At 40.0% G+C, this 17,529-nt stretch overlaps 2 protein-coding genes across 4 annotated transcripts; one reads left to right on the plus strand and one right to left on the minus strand.

The window, feature by feature from the left end:
• Positions 1–605: 605 nt before the first annotated feature.
• On the plus strand, positions 606–9,421 carry stt3a (STT3 oligosaccharyltransferase complex catalytic subunit A). Of its 3 annotated transcripts, none has more exons than XM_080435409.1 (18): positions 606–723; positions 1,903–2,025; positions 2,365–2,425; positions 2,514–2,635; positions 2,852–2,997; positions 3,124–3,214; positions 3,317–3,423; positions 3,540–3,704; positions 4,069–4,249; positions 4,549–4,704; positions 4,866–4,957; positions 5,780–5,935; positions 6,250–6,438; positions 7,055–7,171; positions 7,258–7,360; positions 7,612–7,800; positions 8,730–8,845; positions 9,040–9,421. In XM_080435409.1, exons 2-18 carry the CDS (start codon positions 1,938–1,940, stop codon positions 9,076–9,078), a joined length of 2,118 nt encoding a protein of 705 aa, XP_080291535.1. In that variant the 5' UTR covers positions 606–723; positions 1,903–1,937; the 3' UTR covers positions 9,079–9,421. The 3 variants fall into 3 exon arrangements, with proteins under 3 accessions (XP_080291535.1, XP_080291536.1, XP_080291537.1); XM_080435410.1 differs by having other exon boundaries at positions 687–773; XM_080435411.1 differs by lacking the exon at positions 606–723 and adding an exon at positions 736–758.
• A 1,156-nt stretch (positions 9,422–10,577) lies between these two features.
• On the minus strand, positions 10,578–16,565 carry LOC308090176 (cytoskeleton-associated protein 2). The gene is made up of 7 exons (XM_080435232.1): positions 16,433–16,565; positions 15,638–15,726; positions 12,826–13,643; positions 12,392–12,719; positions 12,042–12,102; positions 11,351–11,618; positions 10,578–11,204 (listed from the first exon to the last, which is right to left on the minus strand). Exons 2-7 carry the CDS (start codon positions 15,680–15,682, stop codon positions 10,940–10,942), a joined length of 1,785 nt encoding a protein of 594 aa, XP_080291358.1. The 5' UTR covers positions 15,683–15,726; positions 16,433–16,565; the 3' UTR covers positions 10,578–10,939.
• Positions 16,566–17,529: the final 964 nt, after the last annotated feature.

Consider the following 17,529-nt stretch of genomic DNA (forward strand, 5'->3'; position numbering starts at 1 on the left):
TTTGACTGTTCCACGAAAATAGCTGATCTTCAATCGTTATTTTCACAAGTTTTGCCTCTTTCTTATATTATTTGACAAATTGGTCAATGTTTGACCAGTTTTTATAGTATAGTTTGTTGATTACGTTTCATGCAGTAATTATCTTTTTTCATTTCATTTCTTTTCTTAATTGTTTTTCTTTTTTAGGTATTAAAAATGTCTTAAAAGTCCTTAAATTGTCACTTCACTCCCCCCCACCTTCCCCTGGGGGTCCCGAACCACAGGTTGAGAACCACTGGACTAAGGGTGCGTTCGGATATTGCACACCGGAGCGCACTCGCCTATTAGTTTGTATTGGCCAGTGCGCTCAGTGCTGTATTTCCGAACGCACCCTATGACTACGGTAGATAAAATCCTTATTTTTAACTCTAGGATAAAATCCCAGGTGAATAGGAATAATCATTCTCACTCGAGCCACCAGAGGGCGTCGTGGTGACTTGACTCCATGCTATGCTAAAGTAAGGACACGTCACACCAACAGCGCCAAAAGCCAGGGAATCTCCGCATGTTTGGAACACGACTTGAGTGATTAGCTGAGGAGCCAATCACGGTCGTGCAGCGTCGCACTTTAACAGCAATCAGCCAATTGGCGCTCTATGTAGGGCTGCTTGGGGGCGGGAGTAGCGTACGCCCAGGGTTGTGCTTGTGTGAAAAAGTGGTGAGAGAGAGACAGGAGCGGAGTGGGTGAGTGTCACTGGACATAAACTGCTCTCATATCTGTGCGTTGTAGCGGGGTAAATCATCAATCAATGCTTTTAATTCTCATTATGGCTCTATGTTTGTGGGATTTAATTAGTTATTGAGGTTCGTACAAAAGAACACAGGGGAAGAAGTGGCTGAGACTAGGCCTCCATTCATTTAGACTGCAGCTAGCCAGCAGTGTTGCCATGTCCGCTTATTATAAGCGACTTTGGGCTTGATTTTCTGTAAAGTTGCTTGTAAATATTGGTGGTTGCAGTTTTTTGGGCTTGTTTCTAAAGTGTAGTTGTTGCTTATTTGGGCTTGTTTCCTACATGCTATTTCAACCAGTGGTTCTCAGACATTGTTATGGCAAGGAAACCCCCAAATTAATATCATACAAGATATACGTTGTTAAAATATTCCAAACTTCCCCCCCCCCAATATTTTATTTGAAAATAGAAGATCTATAAGCTCCCAACATGCGACGCGTTGTGAGCTTGTAGATCGGCTATTTTCAAATAGCCGACGTGTTTCAAGTGCTCATGATGTGGCGCATAGTCTCTTCTTTTGGGCTTGTTTTCATAGACCTGGTTGCTTATTTCTCTCTCAAAACCTGGCAACACTGCTAGCTAGGTACAGCTAACAGTTAACATTGAATGGAACCAGACACAACTCACACATCATCACCTTAAAAGCCACATTAAATACAGGCTAACGATGATTAGAGTTGCAAACACAATAGTTTAGTGCTAATGTTGCATTCATATTTAATGTACATAACTAAGTGTACTACTATAGCCTATATAACGTTACTGCGGGTGTTTTCATTGGCCTTATTGATTCTTGCCAGGTTTAGCTAACTTCCTACATATCTAACGTAATAAGGTTAGCTCTCCTTAAAGTTGAAATCATATCATAATGTCTTAAATGTGAGAGAGTGTCATTCTTGCACACTAGAGTGGTTCTAGACGAGACACTTCCGGGTTGGTTGCCCACCGCCACAACAAAGTGCGTGGCCTTATCTGGTTGGACTTGACCTAAAGTTTACCTTCTCCATCCCAGGATTTTGTTTCTTATCAAATATCAACACATTTTGTCAAGCATTTGTTATTTTTAGACTTGACTCTTAATTCAGCACTGACTGAGGATTTTAATGTGTCTTATTGTGTTCTTCCATTGTAGGTAGTGTATGGATAGCTGTCCCTAACATTGTCAGAATGACTAAGTTGGGGTTCCTGCGTTTGTCCTATGAGAAACAGGACACACTGCTGAAGCTGCTCATTCTGTCTATGGCCGCTATCCTCTGTGAGTGCTCCCTCCACACACCAAACTCGACTTTTTCATGTCAAGGACCCCCAAATTAATATGTATTTATTCAAAAGTAGCAGGTATACAAGCTCACAACGTGTTGCATCGTGACTGTTCGATAAAGTGGTTAAACTGATTTTTATGCTTTAATACATTTTGCTGGGGACCCCCTGGAACCCCCTCAAGGACCCTTGGGGGTCCCTGAACCCCATATTTAGAACCACTGCACTAAACCAAATTTAGGTTATAACCTGCATGCCTACCTTCACGATGCACCAGTGTATAAATCAGACTCAGAAGGATTTTATATTATGCTTTTCTTTTCCCTTTTTCTAGCCTTTTCCACCAGATTGTTCTCTGTATTGAGGTTTGAAAGTGTCATCCATGAGTTTGATCCGTAAGTCTTTGAATTTCATTGACGAATATGTAATGACATACTGAGTTTTCCCCCATGTGGTGCTTAAATATACATACTGTATCCTCAGATATTTCAACTACCGGACCACCCGCTTCCTAACGGAGGAGGGCTTCTACAAGTTCCACAACTGGTTTGATGACAGGGCATGGTATCCTCTGGGCAGAATCATTGGTGGCACCATCTACCCAGGTACGAATGCTCAATAATCACTTCAAATTACAGTTACTTTGGTCTGGTTGCTTTGTTTCTTTATTTTATTATTATGCTTCATGATCATTTACTTTGGTACAAAGGAGTAGCATGTCTTAGGTGCAGTTAGGATGTGGGATGTCCATCAAGTGTGCGGCTAGCACTTGGACTATGAAAACAGCAAGCTTACATCTTCTCTTGTGTCTACCTCAACAGGTCTGATGGTCACCTCCGCTGCCCTTTACCATGCACTACACTTTTTCCACATCACAATTGACATCCGCAACGTCTGTGTTTTCCTGGCTCCCCTCTTCTCCTCCTTCACTTGCGTCGTCACATACCACTTCACCAAAGAACTGAAGGTACTCTAGATAATAGACAAGTTTAAAGGAACTGTCATAGCATTGCTGGCTTTGAATGACTGTGAAATACTGTACACATCTTTCTTAACTTTGTTCTGGTACTCCCTTGGACTTCTCTATACTCAGGATGCAGGTGCTGGACTTCTAGCTGCTGCCATGATAGCAATCGTGCCTGGTTATATTTCCCGTTCAGTTGCTGGTTCTTATGACAATGAAGGTACTGTCCCTTATGCATATTGTTCATTTTCTAATGGGAGATAAATACAGTGTTAGCCATGATAAATGACTAATTTTCATGCTACTTTGCTCTTACACCTAGGCATTGCCATCTTTTGCATGTTGTTGACCTACTACATGTGGATCAAGTCTGTGAAGACGGGTTCAGTGTACTGGTCATCCATCTGCGCCCTGGCCTACTTCTACATGGTCAGCAACTATCTACATGGCAATACAAGAGAACCAATGATTCATTGAGCTGTTTTTACAAAGCGTATCTGGGCTTCAATCACACTTATCGGAGGGGTGTATTTGTGCGTTCACAGGTGTCCTCCTGGGGTGGCTATGTGTTCCTGATAAACCTCATCCCCCTCCATGTGTTGGTCCTGATGCTCACAGGCCGATTCTCTCACCGCATCTACGTTGCATACTGCACTGTGTACTGCCTTGGCACCATCCTCTCCATGCAGATCTCTTTTGTCGGGTTCCAGGTAAAAACAGCCGTGTTATCCTTGATAAATGCACATCCTACTACAATAACATACCTAAGATCGTTTTTTAAAAAAAGACCTAAAAATAAATTGGTTATGTTGATCCTTAATCTCATCCCAGAACTCCTCTCCTCCCTGCCCACATACATGTATTTTGTTGTTTGCATATTTAATCCCACTCTATTCCCTCTGACCTACAAGCTCACAACACACGACGTGAGCTTGTATGTTGGCTATTTTCAGCGTGTAACACTGTAACACAGCGACAAAGTATGGATTGGGCTTAAAGGAGTCATTGGGTTCAGCTTTGTTCTGTGATGTACTGTACAACCCTGCTCACCCTGTCCTCTTGTCACACTTGCAGCCAGTGCAGTCGTCAGAACACATGGCCGCCTTCGGTGTGTTCGGCTTGTGTCAGATCCATGCCTTTGTGGACTACCTGCGCAGCAAGCTCAACCCCCAGCAGTTTGAGGTCCTGTTTAAGAGTGTCATCTCCCTGGTGGGCTTCGTCATGCTGTCTGTGGGAACTATTCTCAGTTTGACCGGTAAGAAGCCCCAGTGTCAACCCCAGTAGGAACATAGTGTGTGCCACCCAGTTAATTGCAGATATTCTAGCATAATGAAGCTGATTCTGTCTTTTCTGTTCTGTTGACAATTGCACAGCCAAATACAGCATGTGGCTACTCGGATGAAAGGCAAATAATAATAAAAAAAAAAATGTTGGTGTGGATGCAAGTGTACTTCACTGATGTGTTTTTATAAGCTTATTTCCCTCTGGGTTCTTCTTGGGTAATGGAGGTGCTTCTTCTTTTGTAATTGCTGACCCCCATGTCTCATGTTTTAGGCAAGATCTCACCATGGACTGGTCGCTTCTACTCACTGTTGGACCCGTCCTATGCCAAGAATAACATCCCCATCATTGCCTCTGTCTCTGAGCACCAGCCCACCACCTGGTCCTCTTACTACTTTGATCTGCAACTGCTGGTTTTCATGTTCCCAGGTAAGTCAGACTCATGCTATTAGACTTAAGGCACAATTAATCTCTTGTTGGTGTAAGTAACCAATATTGACTATTAATTGATACTTTAAATTAATGATACTTTTATAAATATAAACATCATATATTAAAAACTTAAATTGTTTATTTTCATTTTATGACAGTGGGTCTGTACTACTGCTTCAACAACCTGTCTGATGCCAGGATCTTCATTATCATGTATGGAGTCACCAGCATGTACTTCTCAGCTGTCATGGTATGTTGTTGATATACAGTATATCTCTGCTGTCGGGCAGAAACCAGCAAAATATTAACTTCTCAGGAAATGAAAGAAACAATGTTTTTAGAACAACACAATACTGCCTCATCAAAGTTGGTATGGTGACTTTATACATTGTCAGATACTTAAATGTGTCCTTATATTATCATAACTTTACCCAAATACAGCTCAAGTGGAGGTAAGATGTTTTTGACCATTAATGTGGAGATAGGGATTTTTTTTCCATCTGACTTTGTCATTCTAATCAATGGGGGACAATCCTCAAACTGCCGGACAAACCACCTAACTCCAACTTGTGGTGTTGGGTGGTTTGTCTGGCAGTTTGAGGATCCAATGGAGTTAAAGGGTTTAGTCAGATGCGCTTTTAAAATTCTTTTCATTGGTTCAATATTTGTAAAACTCACAGAGGTAAAAGGTGTTCAATAGCACTGATTTTCTTTTTTTTTTTAACTGAAAAATGGAGTTGGCTGATCTCTGCCCGACAGCGACAAATATACTTTTTGATTGATTGAATTGCTTGAGGGCTTGTTTCCATTGTTGTTGCTATACTGTATATGGAGGCATTAGGCAAACAGTCCCCAAACACAGCCTTTAAAGTACACCTGTGTTTCTTGACAATAGTCTTTAGCCAAGAGTTTGTTTGCTTTTAAGGCTGGTCCAACCTTAAGAACATGGCACTAAATGGCACCCAACACATGACTATGTAGCCACGTGTATTAAGTATAATTAATGAAGTCATTGAAGAAAGGTGTTTTTGGTGTATATGTGATAATAAAAAACTGTCAACTTTGTTCTTAGGTGCGTCTGATGCTGGTCCTGGCTCCAGTCATGTGCATATTATCGGGTATTGGCGTCTCTCAGGTGCTGACCACCTACATGAAGAACCTGGATGTCAGCCGTCCAGACAAGAAGGCAAAGAAGCAGGTGGACGCTACTTACCCAATAAAAAATGAGGTGAGCAGAGAGTCCATCTTTGAAGGGTTTTTTAGGACAATTTATTTGGACGGTTCGTGTCATTAGACATATGTCAAACATTATATAATTAGGTGCAGTGTACTAACAAGTGTAGTTGTTATAGATCAGAGAGAATTCAATTTGGAACCAGTATTCGTTTTATGATTAACATACTTTAGGACAAATATGAAGCGTTTTTGTCGAAACAAAATGATTTATTGATATATTTTGTATTTGACAATAGTACTATTTGGTGCTACTGCGTTATCTGCTAGCTTGCATCATGTCAGTATAAATTGATGTTTCTCCTCCAGGTTGCCAGTGGGATGATTCTGGTCATGGCCTTCTTCCTCATTACTTACACCTTCCACTCTACCTGGGTGACCAGCGAGGCCTACTCCTCTCCCTCTATTGTACTGTCTGCCCGCGGCGGTGACGGCAGCCGGATCATCTTTGACGACTTCCGAGAGGCCTACTACTGGCTCCGCCACAACACCCCAGAGGTTGGAAAACAATCCTGTTGTTATCCGTTTAAAGGCCAAGTTGTTCGGGAGCTTGTGTTCTGACCATCCTCAACATCCCCAGTTTGATTCCGTCCGGAGACCTGTGTTGCATGTCTTTACCGCTCCCTACTTTCAGCTTCCCGTTTCTCTCTCTACGTTCTCCACGTTCTCCTATCTTCTTGAAGTCCATGACCATGTTGGTCTATGAAAGAAATTCTGATTATTATTTTAATTGCCATATAACTTCTAATGAAGGAATAAATTAGGCTAAAATGAAAGACACAAATGTGCAGTAGTAGTGCACACCCAGTGATTGGATTTACTGTAGTTTCGAGTATAATGTTTGGAGAGGTGTGGAAAAACTGTGTTAATCAAAGTCTGTCATTTTAGTTATGATCTGACTTCAAAATGTCAGTCAATACAAAATGTTCTTTAGTCTGTGGATAGCTTGTTCTTCGTCAACATAAACATTATGTATTCAGCTTTTTGGGCGACACATTTTATATGTTTGTTCATTGATCATTTGCTGCTGTCCAAAATATGGTCTAATTTTTTTTAATCTAACTTTTATACTGTGACTTGTGGCATAGTGAAAATGTTCTATTATTTTTTTCAGGATGCCAAAGTCATGTCATGGTGGGATTATGGCTATCAGATAACTGCCATGGCCAATCGAACTATCCTAGTGGACAACAACACGTGGAACAACACACACATCTCCAGAGTAGGACAGGTGAGCTTGTCGACATAAGATGGAAGTAATAAGGGTAACCGTGCCTTTCTTTGCACTACAATGTTTTACCTCCATTCCCTCTGTAGGCCATGGCGTCCACAGAGGAGAGGGCTTATGAGATCATGAGGGAGTTGGACGTCAGCTACGTCCTGGTCATCTTCGGAGGACTGACGGGCTACTCCTCAGACGGTATGTCAGACACGATGTAACTCTTAACATTGAGGTTTCAAATGCAGCATGTGTGTGTTGTCTATCAGTCCTTCTCTCCTCTCTTCCTTTGTGTCATTTCCAGTCTAATAAATCAGTAGCGCCATAAAATATTAAGCATAATATCTCCTAATGCTTGTTCTTGTTGTTCTTGGTATGTTCCCTACTTAAGTTACGAGACAGCGTCTTTACATAAGGTGTTTTTAATTAACTCATCCATCTGCCTCCTTTAGATATCAATAAATTCCTTTGGATGGTGCGTATTGGGGGCAGCACAGACACAGGAAAGCACATCAAGGAACACGACTACTACACCCCCACCGGGGAGTTCAGAGTGGACCGGGAGGGCTCCCCCGTCCTGCTCAACTGCCTCATGTACAAGATGTGCTATTACCGCTTTGGACAGGTCTACACAGAAGCCAGTAAGTCACTGGAACGGCAGGTCCTGCTTCCTGATAGGAATTTAAAATATGAATAGTTATAGGTTAAAAGTGTTGTCTAGGATTTATACATGTTGATACCAGAACCCATATAGGAATTAATTAAAAGATGACCACACATCACCAACATAGAATGTAGCCAGTTTAGACAATTGACACCTTGCTTTTGCCTCCTTTGCTAGAGAAGGAAGGGCATATTGTCCTTAATGGCACTCTCAGAAATTCATATTTTAAACCTTGATCTGGTACAGAATCAGCTTGAAGCAGTGTTTTAATGCCTTACACTTGGTGAGTCATTAAAACAAAACATTGCACCAGAAATTGGTGCAATAGTAGCAAATATCACATTCTGGTATACTGGTTAACATTACTAATTTTAACCAGTTAACCCATTCAATCCGGAACGCATACAAGACCCAGTAATAAACAGTGGTCCTGACAACCTATAGGGATTGACTATAAGATGTTAAACCATTCAATCCGGGAACGCATCTGTGTCATTTTTAGATTTTAGCTATAACCATTATTTTATACTTTGGGCTATTCAAAAATAGCAGATATACAAGCTCATAGCACGGCTATGAGCTTGTAGATCTGCTATTTTTGAAAAATCTTGAACATTTGTGCAAATCTGTGAACACATATATATATTTTTTTCAAACTAAAATTTTAACTCTAATCTTTGCTTCTGGGGGTCCCTGGAACAACATATTTTGATGGCCGGTCGGCGGCCAAATACATATAATTTTGTGGGTCCTTGACATGAAAAAGTTTTAGAACCACTGATATAGCAGATGTCTATAGAAGACATTTGTAGAATCAGCCTCAGGTCTAAATGGGTTAACCAATTTTCAAGTTTACTATTCCATCTGAGATCAACTTTAATCCTGATGTCATCATCTGTTCTGCAGAGCGCCCACCTGGCTATGACCGAGTGAGAAATGCTGAGATTGGGAACAAAGACTTTGAACTGGACGTGCTGGAAGAGGCCTACACAACAGAGCACTGGCTGGTTAGGATATACAAGGTAACAATTGTCACTTTGTGACCATTTCTTATCTGCCTCTTGGTCTAGCAAAGTTTCTCCTCATTGTCTTGACAAAGAAAAATGTCTCTGCTTGCATTCTTGCTCTGTTCCATCAAAAGGCTGTAAACTGTTTTATAGAAGCTCATTTTTGTTTTAGCATTGTTGTAATACAATTCCTGTGTTCAACCTTACAGGTGAAAGACCTGGACAACCGAGGGCTGTCAAGGACATAAGAGCTTTCATCTGTCAGCAATCACACACCCCTTTTAGCACACAGCACTGAATGCCTTCCCCTGTGGTCAGCAGATGAGTGGGAAATGAATACTTTTTATACCTTATGTTGGGGAAAGTAAATCACAAAAGAGATTTTGTTATGTGGATAATTTTTTGTTTTGTTATTTTGTTACAATGAAATGTCTCATCTGGGATCAGAGGGAGCTGGTGTGATAACATCCAAACTAATGTCAAGAGGTGTTATCTACAATCTTGTGGCCAAAAGAAAATGTTCAATTGAGAGCTTGGATTTGTACAATATGGTCAATAAAGTGGGATAAATGTGACAAAATGGTGACTGTTTGTATTTTCTGGTTGAGTTTTCTTTGTACCATTTCCGAGTTAATACAGATTTTAAACCCCTCCAGGTACCCCTTGGAGGGGTACCTGGGCCCCTCATCCTCGCAACACTGATAAGCATATACTTACAACATTTAATCTAAAACAGTTGTATACAATGTAGTGGGGGTCCCTGCTTCATCTCTCAGCTTGGACTGAAAAACGTTGACCCCTGCTGTAGAGTGTTTGTTCAATAACAGGGTCTCCGTTTCCCCAGCTCTTTAGTAAATAGAAAATGCACTTTCCGGTCAGGATACCAATAAGTCAGGAGATAACTCATAAATGATACAGCATAAACAAATTACATTGGAAGTGAGGACACAAAGAAGTGAGACAAATTTTGAAATGGAACACAAATTTAATCTGATAACTGGGTATTGAAATTGCCAACCCACCTGAAGATGTAGTTGTTAAAGAGATGGTGAGACCCCTGTCATTGAACAACACTATAGCAGTGATTTATTTCCTAGGTGCCTCCCCTTATTACACATCTGACACAAGCTGAGACCCCCCCACACGTGCGAACACACGCTTATTTTAGTCATACATTAACCACTTATATGCCCTATATACACTTCTCGTACGCCAGATAGCAAAAATAGTCAGATCTACAAGCTCACAACACCTCACAATGCGACACGTTGAGTTTGTAAATCAGCTGTTTTTGCAGTACTTCATATGAGAAGTATAGGGCTTAAGTAGTTAACGTCTGAAAAAACAAATTAGACTAATGAAACATTAGACTACCTCTAAACAGACATGGTGATTTTGGGCACCCCGGATGGGAAACACTGACCTTACACTACCTTTACATACCATACTTATTGCCTACAGGTTGTCCACAACTTCAACCTGGTGCTGTAAAAACACTTAACAGATCTCACCTTTCCAGGGTTCCTAGATTCTCAGCTCAAAATACATTTCAGTGGCTGGCAAAGCTGATCATATGCCTTAGTGTAAACACCAGCAATAGTTTATTAGATTGGAATTACCACAAAATGTAATATCAGGTCTGAACATTATTTTGACCAATTCCCAAACTATAGTAGATGGTACAATTCTCTGTAGTTTTCCAGATTGATAATAATAAGCCCTATCAAGATCAAGAAACATTCAGAAATTAGGTAATAACACGTTTATTAACAGTTGTGCATTACAAATTACACAGTTCAGTAGACTAAGTAATCATGCGATTTTGAAATTACCTCAATATACAAGTTATTAATACATATTGTATTAAGGAATAACAATAAATGTAGCATTCAAACATAAAATACAGATTGCACACAGAAGGAAAATGTTAGTTGAAAAGCCTGTTCTTTTAAGAAATTATAAAAGCAGTCAAGAGTTTTCGATTGCACTGAAGCATTACCCATTTTAAACCATTTTTACAAATGTATTAGAACGATATACATAGAATTCTAAATGCAGAACCCACATAAAGTGAACATTAGCTCCAGTGTGAATAACTTAACAACTGGTCTATTGTGGCAGGTCGGGCAGATCTTCCAGAAGGGCGGGGTTTCTTCTGTAGATGTATGCGGTGGGGTCATTATCACCTAACCCTGCCAGCTCCGCCAGTGAAGACACACAGGGGTCGTGGTTGGCCAGCATTCCAGGCAGACGAGATGACTGGCGATGGATGCGGCTGGAACGCCTCACTGGCGTTAGGAACTTGAGGTCTTTAATGTTGCTCTTTCGCCGGGACCCAGATGCATTTGCTTCACCTTCGATAGTGTTTTTAACTCTAAAAAAGGAGGCAGTTAGCAATGGTTGAGTAGGACTGATCCTGGTCAAAATGACATTTCTTTTATCACACTGTTTTTTGTGAATCAACTTAGTTCAAATAAGTACATTACATGTATTGTTATCATAGCAATGAACAATACACACCTTTGCAGGTATGGAGTGGTGCTCACACTGTATTTCACTACGGAAGCTCCCTCATCCTTCTTTGGTGTGGTCTCCACAGAGCCCTCATCGCCATCTTCTTCATAATCATCACTCTCATCTTCCTCCTCTTCATCTTTACTCTTCACTTTGACATCCTCTGGCACAAAATCAATGTCATCTAGTTCTTTCTGCTCATCACGACGTTCATCTTTTGCAGCGCTGTCCTCCATTTCAACCTCAAAAGAGGTATCATTGGTCTGCTGGAGTCCTTTGGAATGAGAAGCAATGTGGCATGTAAGTAAAAAAACATGTCTATATTTCAACTAACATTTAAAGAGTATCCACCATAAAACAGGACTAACCTGTTGACTAACATACATTCTTGAAGGTCAAGTCTTTGGTCTGTGTTTAATTTTTTATGTACCGATTGTGGCTAAGCAAATATAATTGTTGTATCCTTTTATACAGTTATATGGATAAGATCAATTACAACCAATATCACAATCTGTGTGTATGGTACCAGAACCTAGCGTGATTTACCACCATAAAATTTCAAGTGGAAATGATTTAACTTATTTTATCAAAACAGTACTTCAACAATCAGCATATAAACCTTGTTTGAACATTGGACTGACAACCCAATACAATACTGCTGTGTTAGTGTGTACTGTGTAGTGTGCAATAAACTTACCATCCTCACATGAAGAGGGCGTCTCCATGGCTGCTAAGACCTCGCACAAGTTTACCACAACCTGTCATATAAAATGACGGGGAAAGCTTGTTAGTAACTTGTTTAAAGACCCAAAACTTTTGAAGCTCAACTATGAAAACCCTGGTGGTTTCATTAATGTTTTTATATATGGTTTTCAGGTGAGCAGTCACTGAAAACTAGTTTTAGTTGAAAAAAAAAACACATTAACCACACCAAAAATAAGATTAATGTTGTCTGAAAGACCCACTCCACCAAAAATACGATTTTAGGTGGAGTGAGTCTTTCAGACAACATGATATCGACTGAAAGGGACATTTTCTTTTGCTTACATCGCTCATTCTGAACTCTGGGTCAACAGGGAGGTCAACTTCAGAGTTGTCCAACAGGTCCAGAGTGGTATTCATGATCTGTGGAGTTGAGGCGTCATGGGCTGGCTGTACAAGTTCCTGGTCATCTTCAGGCTGAGCAGCAGCAGGTTCAGGATCAGATGGTAACAGAGGCTGAGACTCGACACAAGGCTCTATCTTGGTATCAACCTGGGATTTAAGCTGACAGTTTGGCTTAACGACTGTTTTGGTTTTGGTGGGAGCTACTGTTGCCATTGCTGGCCTCTTCAGAGTCTTCCCCTTGGATGCCAGCCACTCAGCCAGCTTTGCCCTGGTGGAGGAACATATAAAACATGATCAAATCTACAATCCCTAGAGTAACAATGAAACAAACGGCAAGGAAAACACATGTGAAGAAAAACTCAAAGACTGCAAACCTCCTCTCCTCAGCCGTCTCCGTAGAACCTTTGAATTGGCTGATAGTACTGGTAACGGGAGGCTTGCTGACCTTCTTGTCCGTACCAACTGGCAACTTGTTGGGCTTGCTGTTCTGTGTCCCTTTTGCCTTGGGCAACACGGTAGCATTCCTGGAGCTAGCCACAGTTGCTGGAATGGACCTGCTTGGGGGGATGGCAGAGCGAAGGCCCGTAGTAGGGCGGCCAGTGACTGGGCGCTTGGATACTGGAGGAGGTCCATTGCACACCGATTTTGACCTTTGGGACTGAAGACTCTGCATGCCACGCCGAGGCAAGTCAGCAACAGATTTAGACCTCATTGTCATCAACTTAACACCGGTATGGCTTTCTACTTTGGGTGCTGATCGTTTTGCAGTTGGTTTTTGACCATCCCCTGCTACCGAAAGACTTGACTTCCAAATGGCTCCGATTTTAGACTGGATAACTCTGCCTTTATACATACCAGGAGTAGGTTTTGTTGGTGGCACAGCAGCTGGTGGCTTTGGAACCTCTGCAACTAGTTTTCTATGTCTCACAGCCTGTTCGGTGTGGAAAGCTTGACTCAGTGTTGACTTGGGTTTGACATCAGCCTTCTGCATAGTCTTCACAGCCTCTCCAGATGACTTCTTTGTATTCACCTGTTTGGGCTTTACTTTTAGAGAAGTACCATCTGTAGCCATGGTTGCCTCCTTTTCATTGCTCTTCTGGCACAGTGGGGCCAAAGTGGTAGACACCGGTTTGGAAACATATGTTTTAGAGGTCTTACTACTATGTGCAGGCTGAGCATTTTCTTTGTTTCCCTAAAGAGACAAAGAAAAAGAAGGTATATCATTAGACAAAGCCAACGTTATATTAAACAAGTGATGAATATACAAACACATGAACACATAATATTCTGTTCTCAATCTCATAGCACTCATTTACTATGAGAATTTTCTGCAGCAAGAATGTATATTCTGCATCACGGTTGCTAATTTATTCACCCACATACTCTGTATATTTCTTTGGCTGCAACTGCAAAATATAGGCTAGAATATACTGTATAGTCTTTGACACTATCTCAGAGAGTATCGGGATCCCAATTGAACCAACTGTAATGACGGCTATTTTTGGAATTTCTCCCCCTACTCTATCACTACCGAAATACAAAGCTCACTTGGTGGCCTTTACCACCCTCTTAGCTAGGCGTTTAATTCTGATGAAGTGGAAGTCCTCTGCTCCCCCATCCCATCTTCACTGGATTAGAGATGTACTCCACTTTATTAAATTAGAACCACTTTGAGAGGCTCGGTATCACAGTTTGGAAAAACCTGGGGTCCCTTCCTTGCACTGGTAAACAACTTGCAGTTCCATGCTGTTCCAGACTGAGTATAGGCATGAATTTGAGTATATTGAGACATGATCTCTGACGCAGTTGGGTTGTTCTAGTATGTGTTTTATTGGGGAGCTATGCGTGGGTGTATTGTTATGTTCATTATATGTTTTGCTTTGTGGGCTGATCAAGCCATGTTTTGTTGTTTTGTTGTGATGTGTATTATGTGGTATAATGTTTGTTTATTTATTATTCTCTTTCTATCTGCACATTTGTCCATGTGTTGTCTTTGTTTGTTTGTTTTGAAAAAAACCTTGATTCAGGGTATAATAGTCTCCTCCTTGCTGGAGTATGATTGTTAATTTTTTTAAATATATTTTTACTTTTGATATTACTCGACTCTGCATATTCTTGTCTATTTCTCTGAATCTTGAAATAAACAAAACAGTGAAAAAATAAGAATTTACTGTATAGTGTATCTCAGTAACCCAGGGAAGATTGAACAATTTTTTTTAAAGACATTATGCCCATCAATGGTCACAAATATGTCTTATGGATGCTGCTTTTTGGCACACCTATAAAAAGGTTATTTAAATGTTCTACACGTTATCAATTAATACTACTACTTATTTATTACACAGATTGGTTGATGCTTGATTCTGATTGGTCAAACACTAAATTCAGCGGTCAGTTATTTCTGGATAGCAGACTACCTCAACTTATCATATCCGCACTGCTTGCCGTATTCCGTGGTGGACAAATGACTAAACTCCAGTGGTACTTGAGTCAAAGTATAGATACTCCTGGTTAAATATCACTCTACTACAAGTGAAAGTTGCTTAAACTCAAATTTGGAATTTGTGTTAAAGTAGCCTACTGGAGTGCTTTTAAAAATGCTTAAAGGGATATTTCATTTAAAACACTCCTGGGGTCATTTTAACATCTACTCTGGCTATTGTGTGCACCCCAGACAGCTTTTAAGTTGCTTGATTCAATATTTAGATATGTGATATTCATTTGATCAGACACACCCCCACCTACATCCTTTAAGCCTATTCAACTTCAAGGGGGTGCATCTGATCAAATGTCAAAATATTGAATCAAGCAACTTAAAAAAACTATCTGGGGTGCACACAAAAATTGGAGAATATGTGAAAATGAACGCCGAAGTGTTTCAGTTTAAACTTTTAAAGTATCCCTTTAAGAGTTGTCCAAACGTACATGTTTTTTTTGTTTTAAATAGTTAAGTATTCAAACGTGCAAATTACCACGTACATTTTCTTTTAATCAATGCATTGCTGTATTGCAATCGATTTGTTTTCCCTTCAAAATTATAGACATTTTCAAAAAAAATTCAGAGGTGGTGAAAACAGCAGAATCTACAAGCTCAGAGCAACATTTTACTACTTGTATGAGTGCATGTGTTAACTAATGTCTAAATTGAATAAAAAACTTCGTGAATCGTGAATAACCTTAAATTACCCTTTTGTTGTTGTAGTGTCTTCTTGAAATTACGTTGTTATCCATTTTCTCCGTTCTCTCTCGGCCAGTTAGGAATGAAACGTGAATCTCTGAGGGGCGAGTTAAAAAAACACAAATGTTAGTGTCAGTTAGCTAGTAACTTAGCCAAGGACAAACGGACCTAGAGTTAATTGAGCGCTTGTAGTTACGACGTGACAATAGTTAACGTTATTCTGGTTAATAACCAGATAAAGTAGCAATCATAACCGTTGTAGTTCTATCCACGGTCAGTGTTGCCAGATTTTGCGAGAGAAATAAGCAACCAGGTCTATGAAAACAAGCCCAAAAGAAGCAACTTAGGCCACATGAGAATTTTAAATCTATATTCATCGGCTATTTGAAAATAGCAGATCTACAAGCTCTAATGCATAGCGATGCGTTGTGAGCTTTTAGATCTGCTATTTTCAAATAAAATCTTGGGGGGGAGGAGGAAATTTTGAATATTTTGGAACATTTTAAGTTTTAACAATGCAAATCTTGTATGGGGGTCTCTGGCAAAAAAATATTTTTAGATGGGGCGGGGTCGGTGGACAAATATTAATTTGTGGGTCCTTGACATAAAAATGGTCGAGAATCACTGGTTTAAACGACATTTGGAAACAAGCCCAAATAAGCAACTACACTTTAGAAACAAGCCCACAAAACCGCAACTACCAATATTTACAGAAAAACAAGCCCAAAGTGGCTTATAATAAGCGGACAACCCTGATCCACGGCCCAAATGACATTTCTTAACTGAGAATAATGTTAACTTACCCAATATACCCTGATGTTGAGTAGAACTGGAAAGACGAACCGATGCAAGACAAAGATGCAGTATCTTGTCTGTACCACACTACCAGACTGCCTCGCCTTGCCTTGCTTCTTCTACAATCTACTGGAAGAAAACAAACTGCTTTGCTTTTTGACTTTGGCGCCGCTACGCTGTGATTGGTCAGCCTGTGGTCGCTCGAAACCAAATCCGACCAATAGGATTTGTTTTCACCGGACGTGAAGCAACGTAGAGGCGGAGTTTCTGTCCTGAGAGAAATCCTCCTCTGTTCTTTTTGAATGTTTGAAACACACAAACAAACCAAACCAACCAGACCAGTATCTATCTGTGGTTTGAACCTAAACACAATTCCTGCACTAACTGCTACATAGCAAAAAAAATTACTTAAAGGGATACTTCACTTTCACATAAAATAAACATTAAAAATATATATAAAAAAAATGAAAGAAGTTATGGCAAAATAAAGGCCCCCTCACACATTAGTAGGACACTCTAATGCGTGAGGGGGCCATGAATTTTCCATAACTTTTTTCATTTATTTTTAATATATTTTTTAAATGTTTCCCCGGCCCTAAAGTGAAGTATCCCTTTAAGTAAAAGTATCAATACTGCAATGTAGAAATACTCTGTTACAAGTAAAAGTCCGGAATTCAAAATGTACTTGAGTAAAAGTACAAAAGTATTGGTATCAAAATGTACTTTAAGTACCAAAAGTACAAGTACTCATTATGCAGAATGTACCATTTCAATTTTTCAAATGTATAAAAATCTTTTGAAAATAGCCGATCTACAACCTCATGCATTGTGAGCTTGTAGATCGGCTATTTTCAAATGGCCGAAATGCATATAGGGGTTGATGTATGTTTAGTAATAATAATCAAAATCTACAAAGTAACTAGTAACTAAAGTATTCAAATACATTTAGTGGAGTAAAAGTACAATATTTGGATCCGAGATGTAGTGGACTAGTAAAAGTATTGGAAATACTCAAGTAAAGTACAAATACCTCAAACTTGTACTTAAGTAAATGTACTTAGTTATTTTCCACCACTGCAAAGCAACACGCCCAAACCAAATGAGT

Source organism: Gymnoscopelus braueri (genome assembly GCF_963280865.1).
Source record: "Gymnoscopelus braueri genome assembly, chromosome: 8".
NCBI classification, from domain to species: Eukaryota; Metazoa; Chordata; class Actinopteri; order Myctophiformes; family Myctophidae; genus Gymnoscopelus; species Gymnoscopelus braueri.

Bases quoted from the DNA above. Each gene is read 5' to 3' on its own strand.
- LOC308090176 (XM_080435232.1), bottom strand. From the start codon at position 15,682: ATGGATAACAACGTAATTTCAAGAAGACACTACAACAACAAAAGG. The intron at 13,644-15,637 runs GTAATTTAAGGT...TTGTCTCTTTAG, and splicing joins GACACTACAACAACAAAAGG to GGAAACAAAGAAAATGCTCA. The intron at 12,103-12,391 runs GTAAGCAAAAGA...TTTATATGACAG, and splicing joins CAGAGTTCAGAATGAGCGAT to GTTGTGGTAAACTTGTGCGA.
- stt3a (XM_080435409.1), top strand. From the start codon at position 1,938: ATGACTAAGTTGGGGTTCCTGCGTTTGTCCTATGAGAAACAGGACACA. The intron at 4,958-5,779 runs GTATGTTGTTGA...CTTTGTTCTTAG, and splicing joins TGTACTTCTCAGCTGTCATG to GTGCGTCTGATGCTGGTCCT. The intron at 7,361-7,611 runs GTATGTCAGACA...TGCCTCCTTTAG, and splicing joins GACGGGCTACTCCTCAGACG to ATATCAATAAATTCCTTTGG.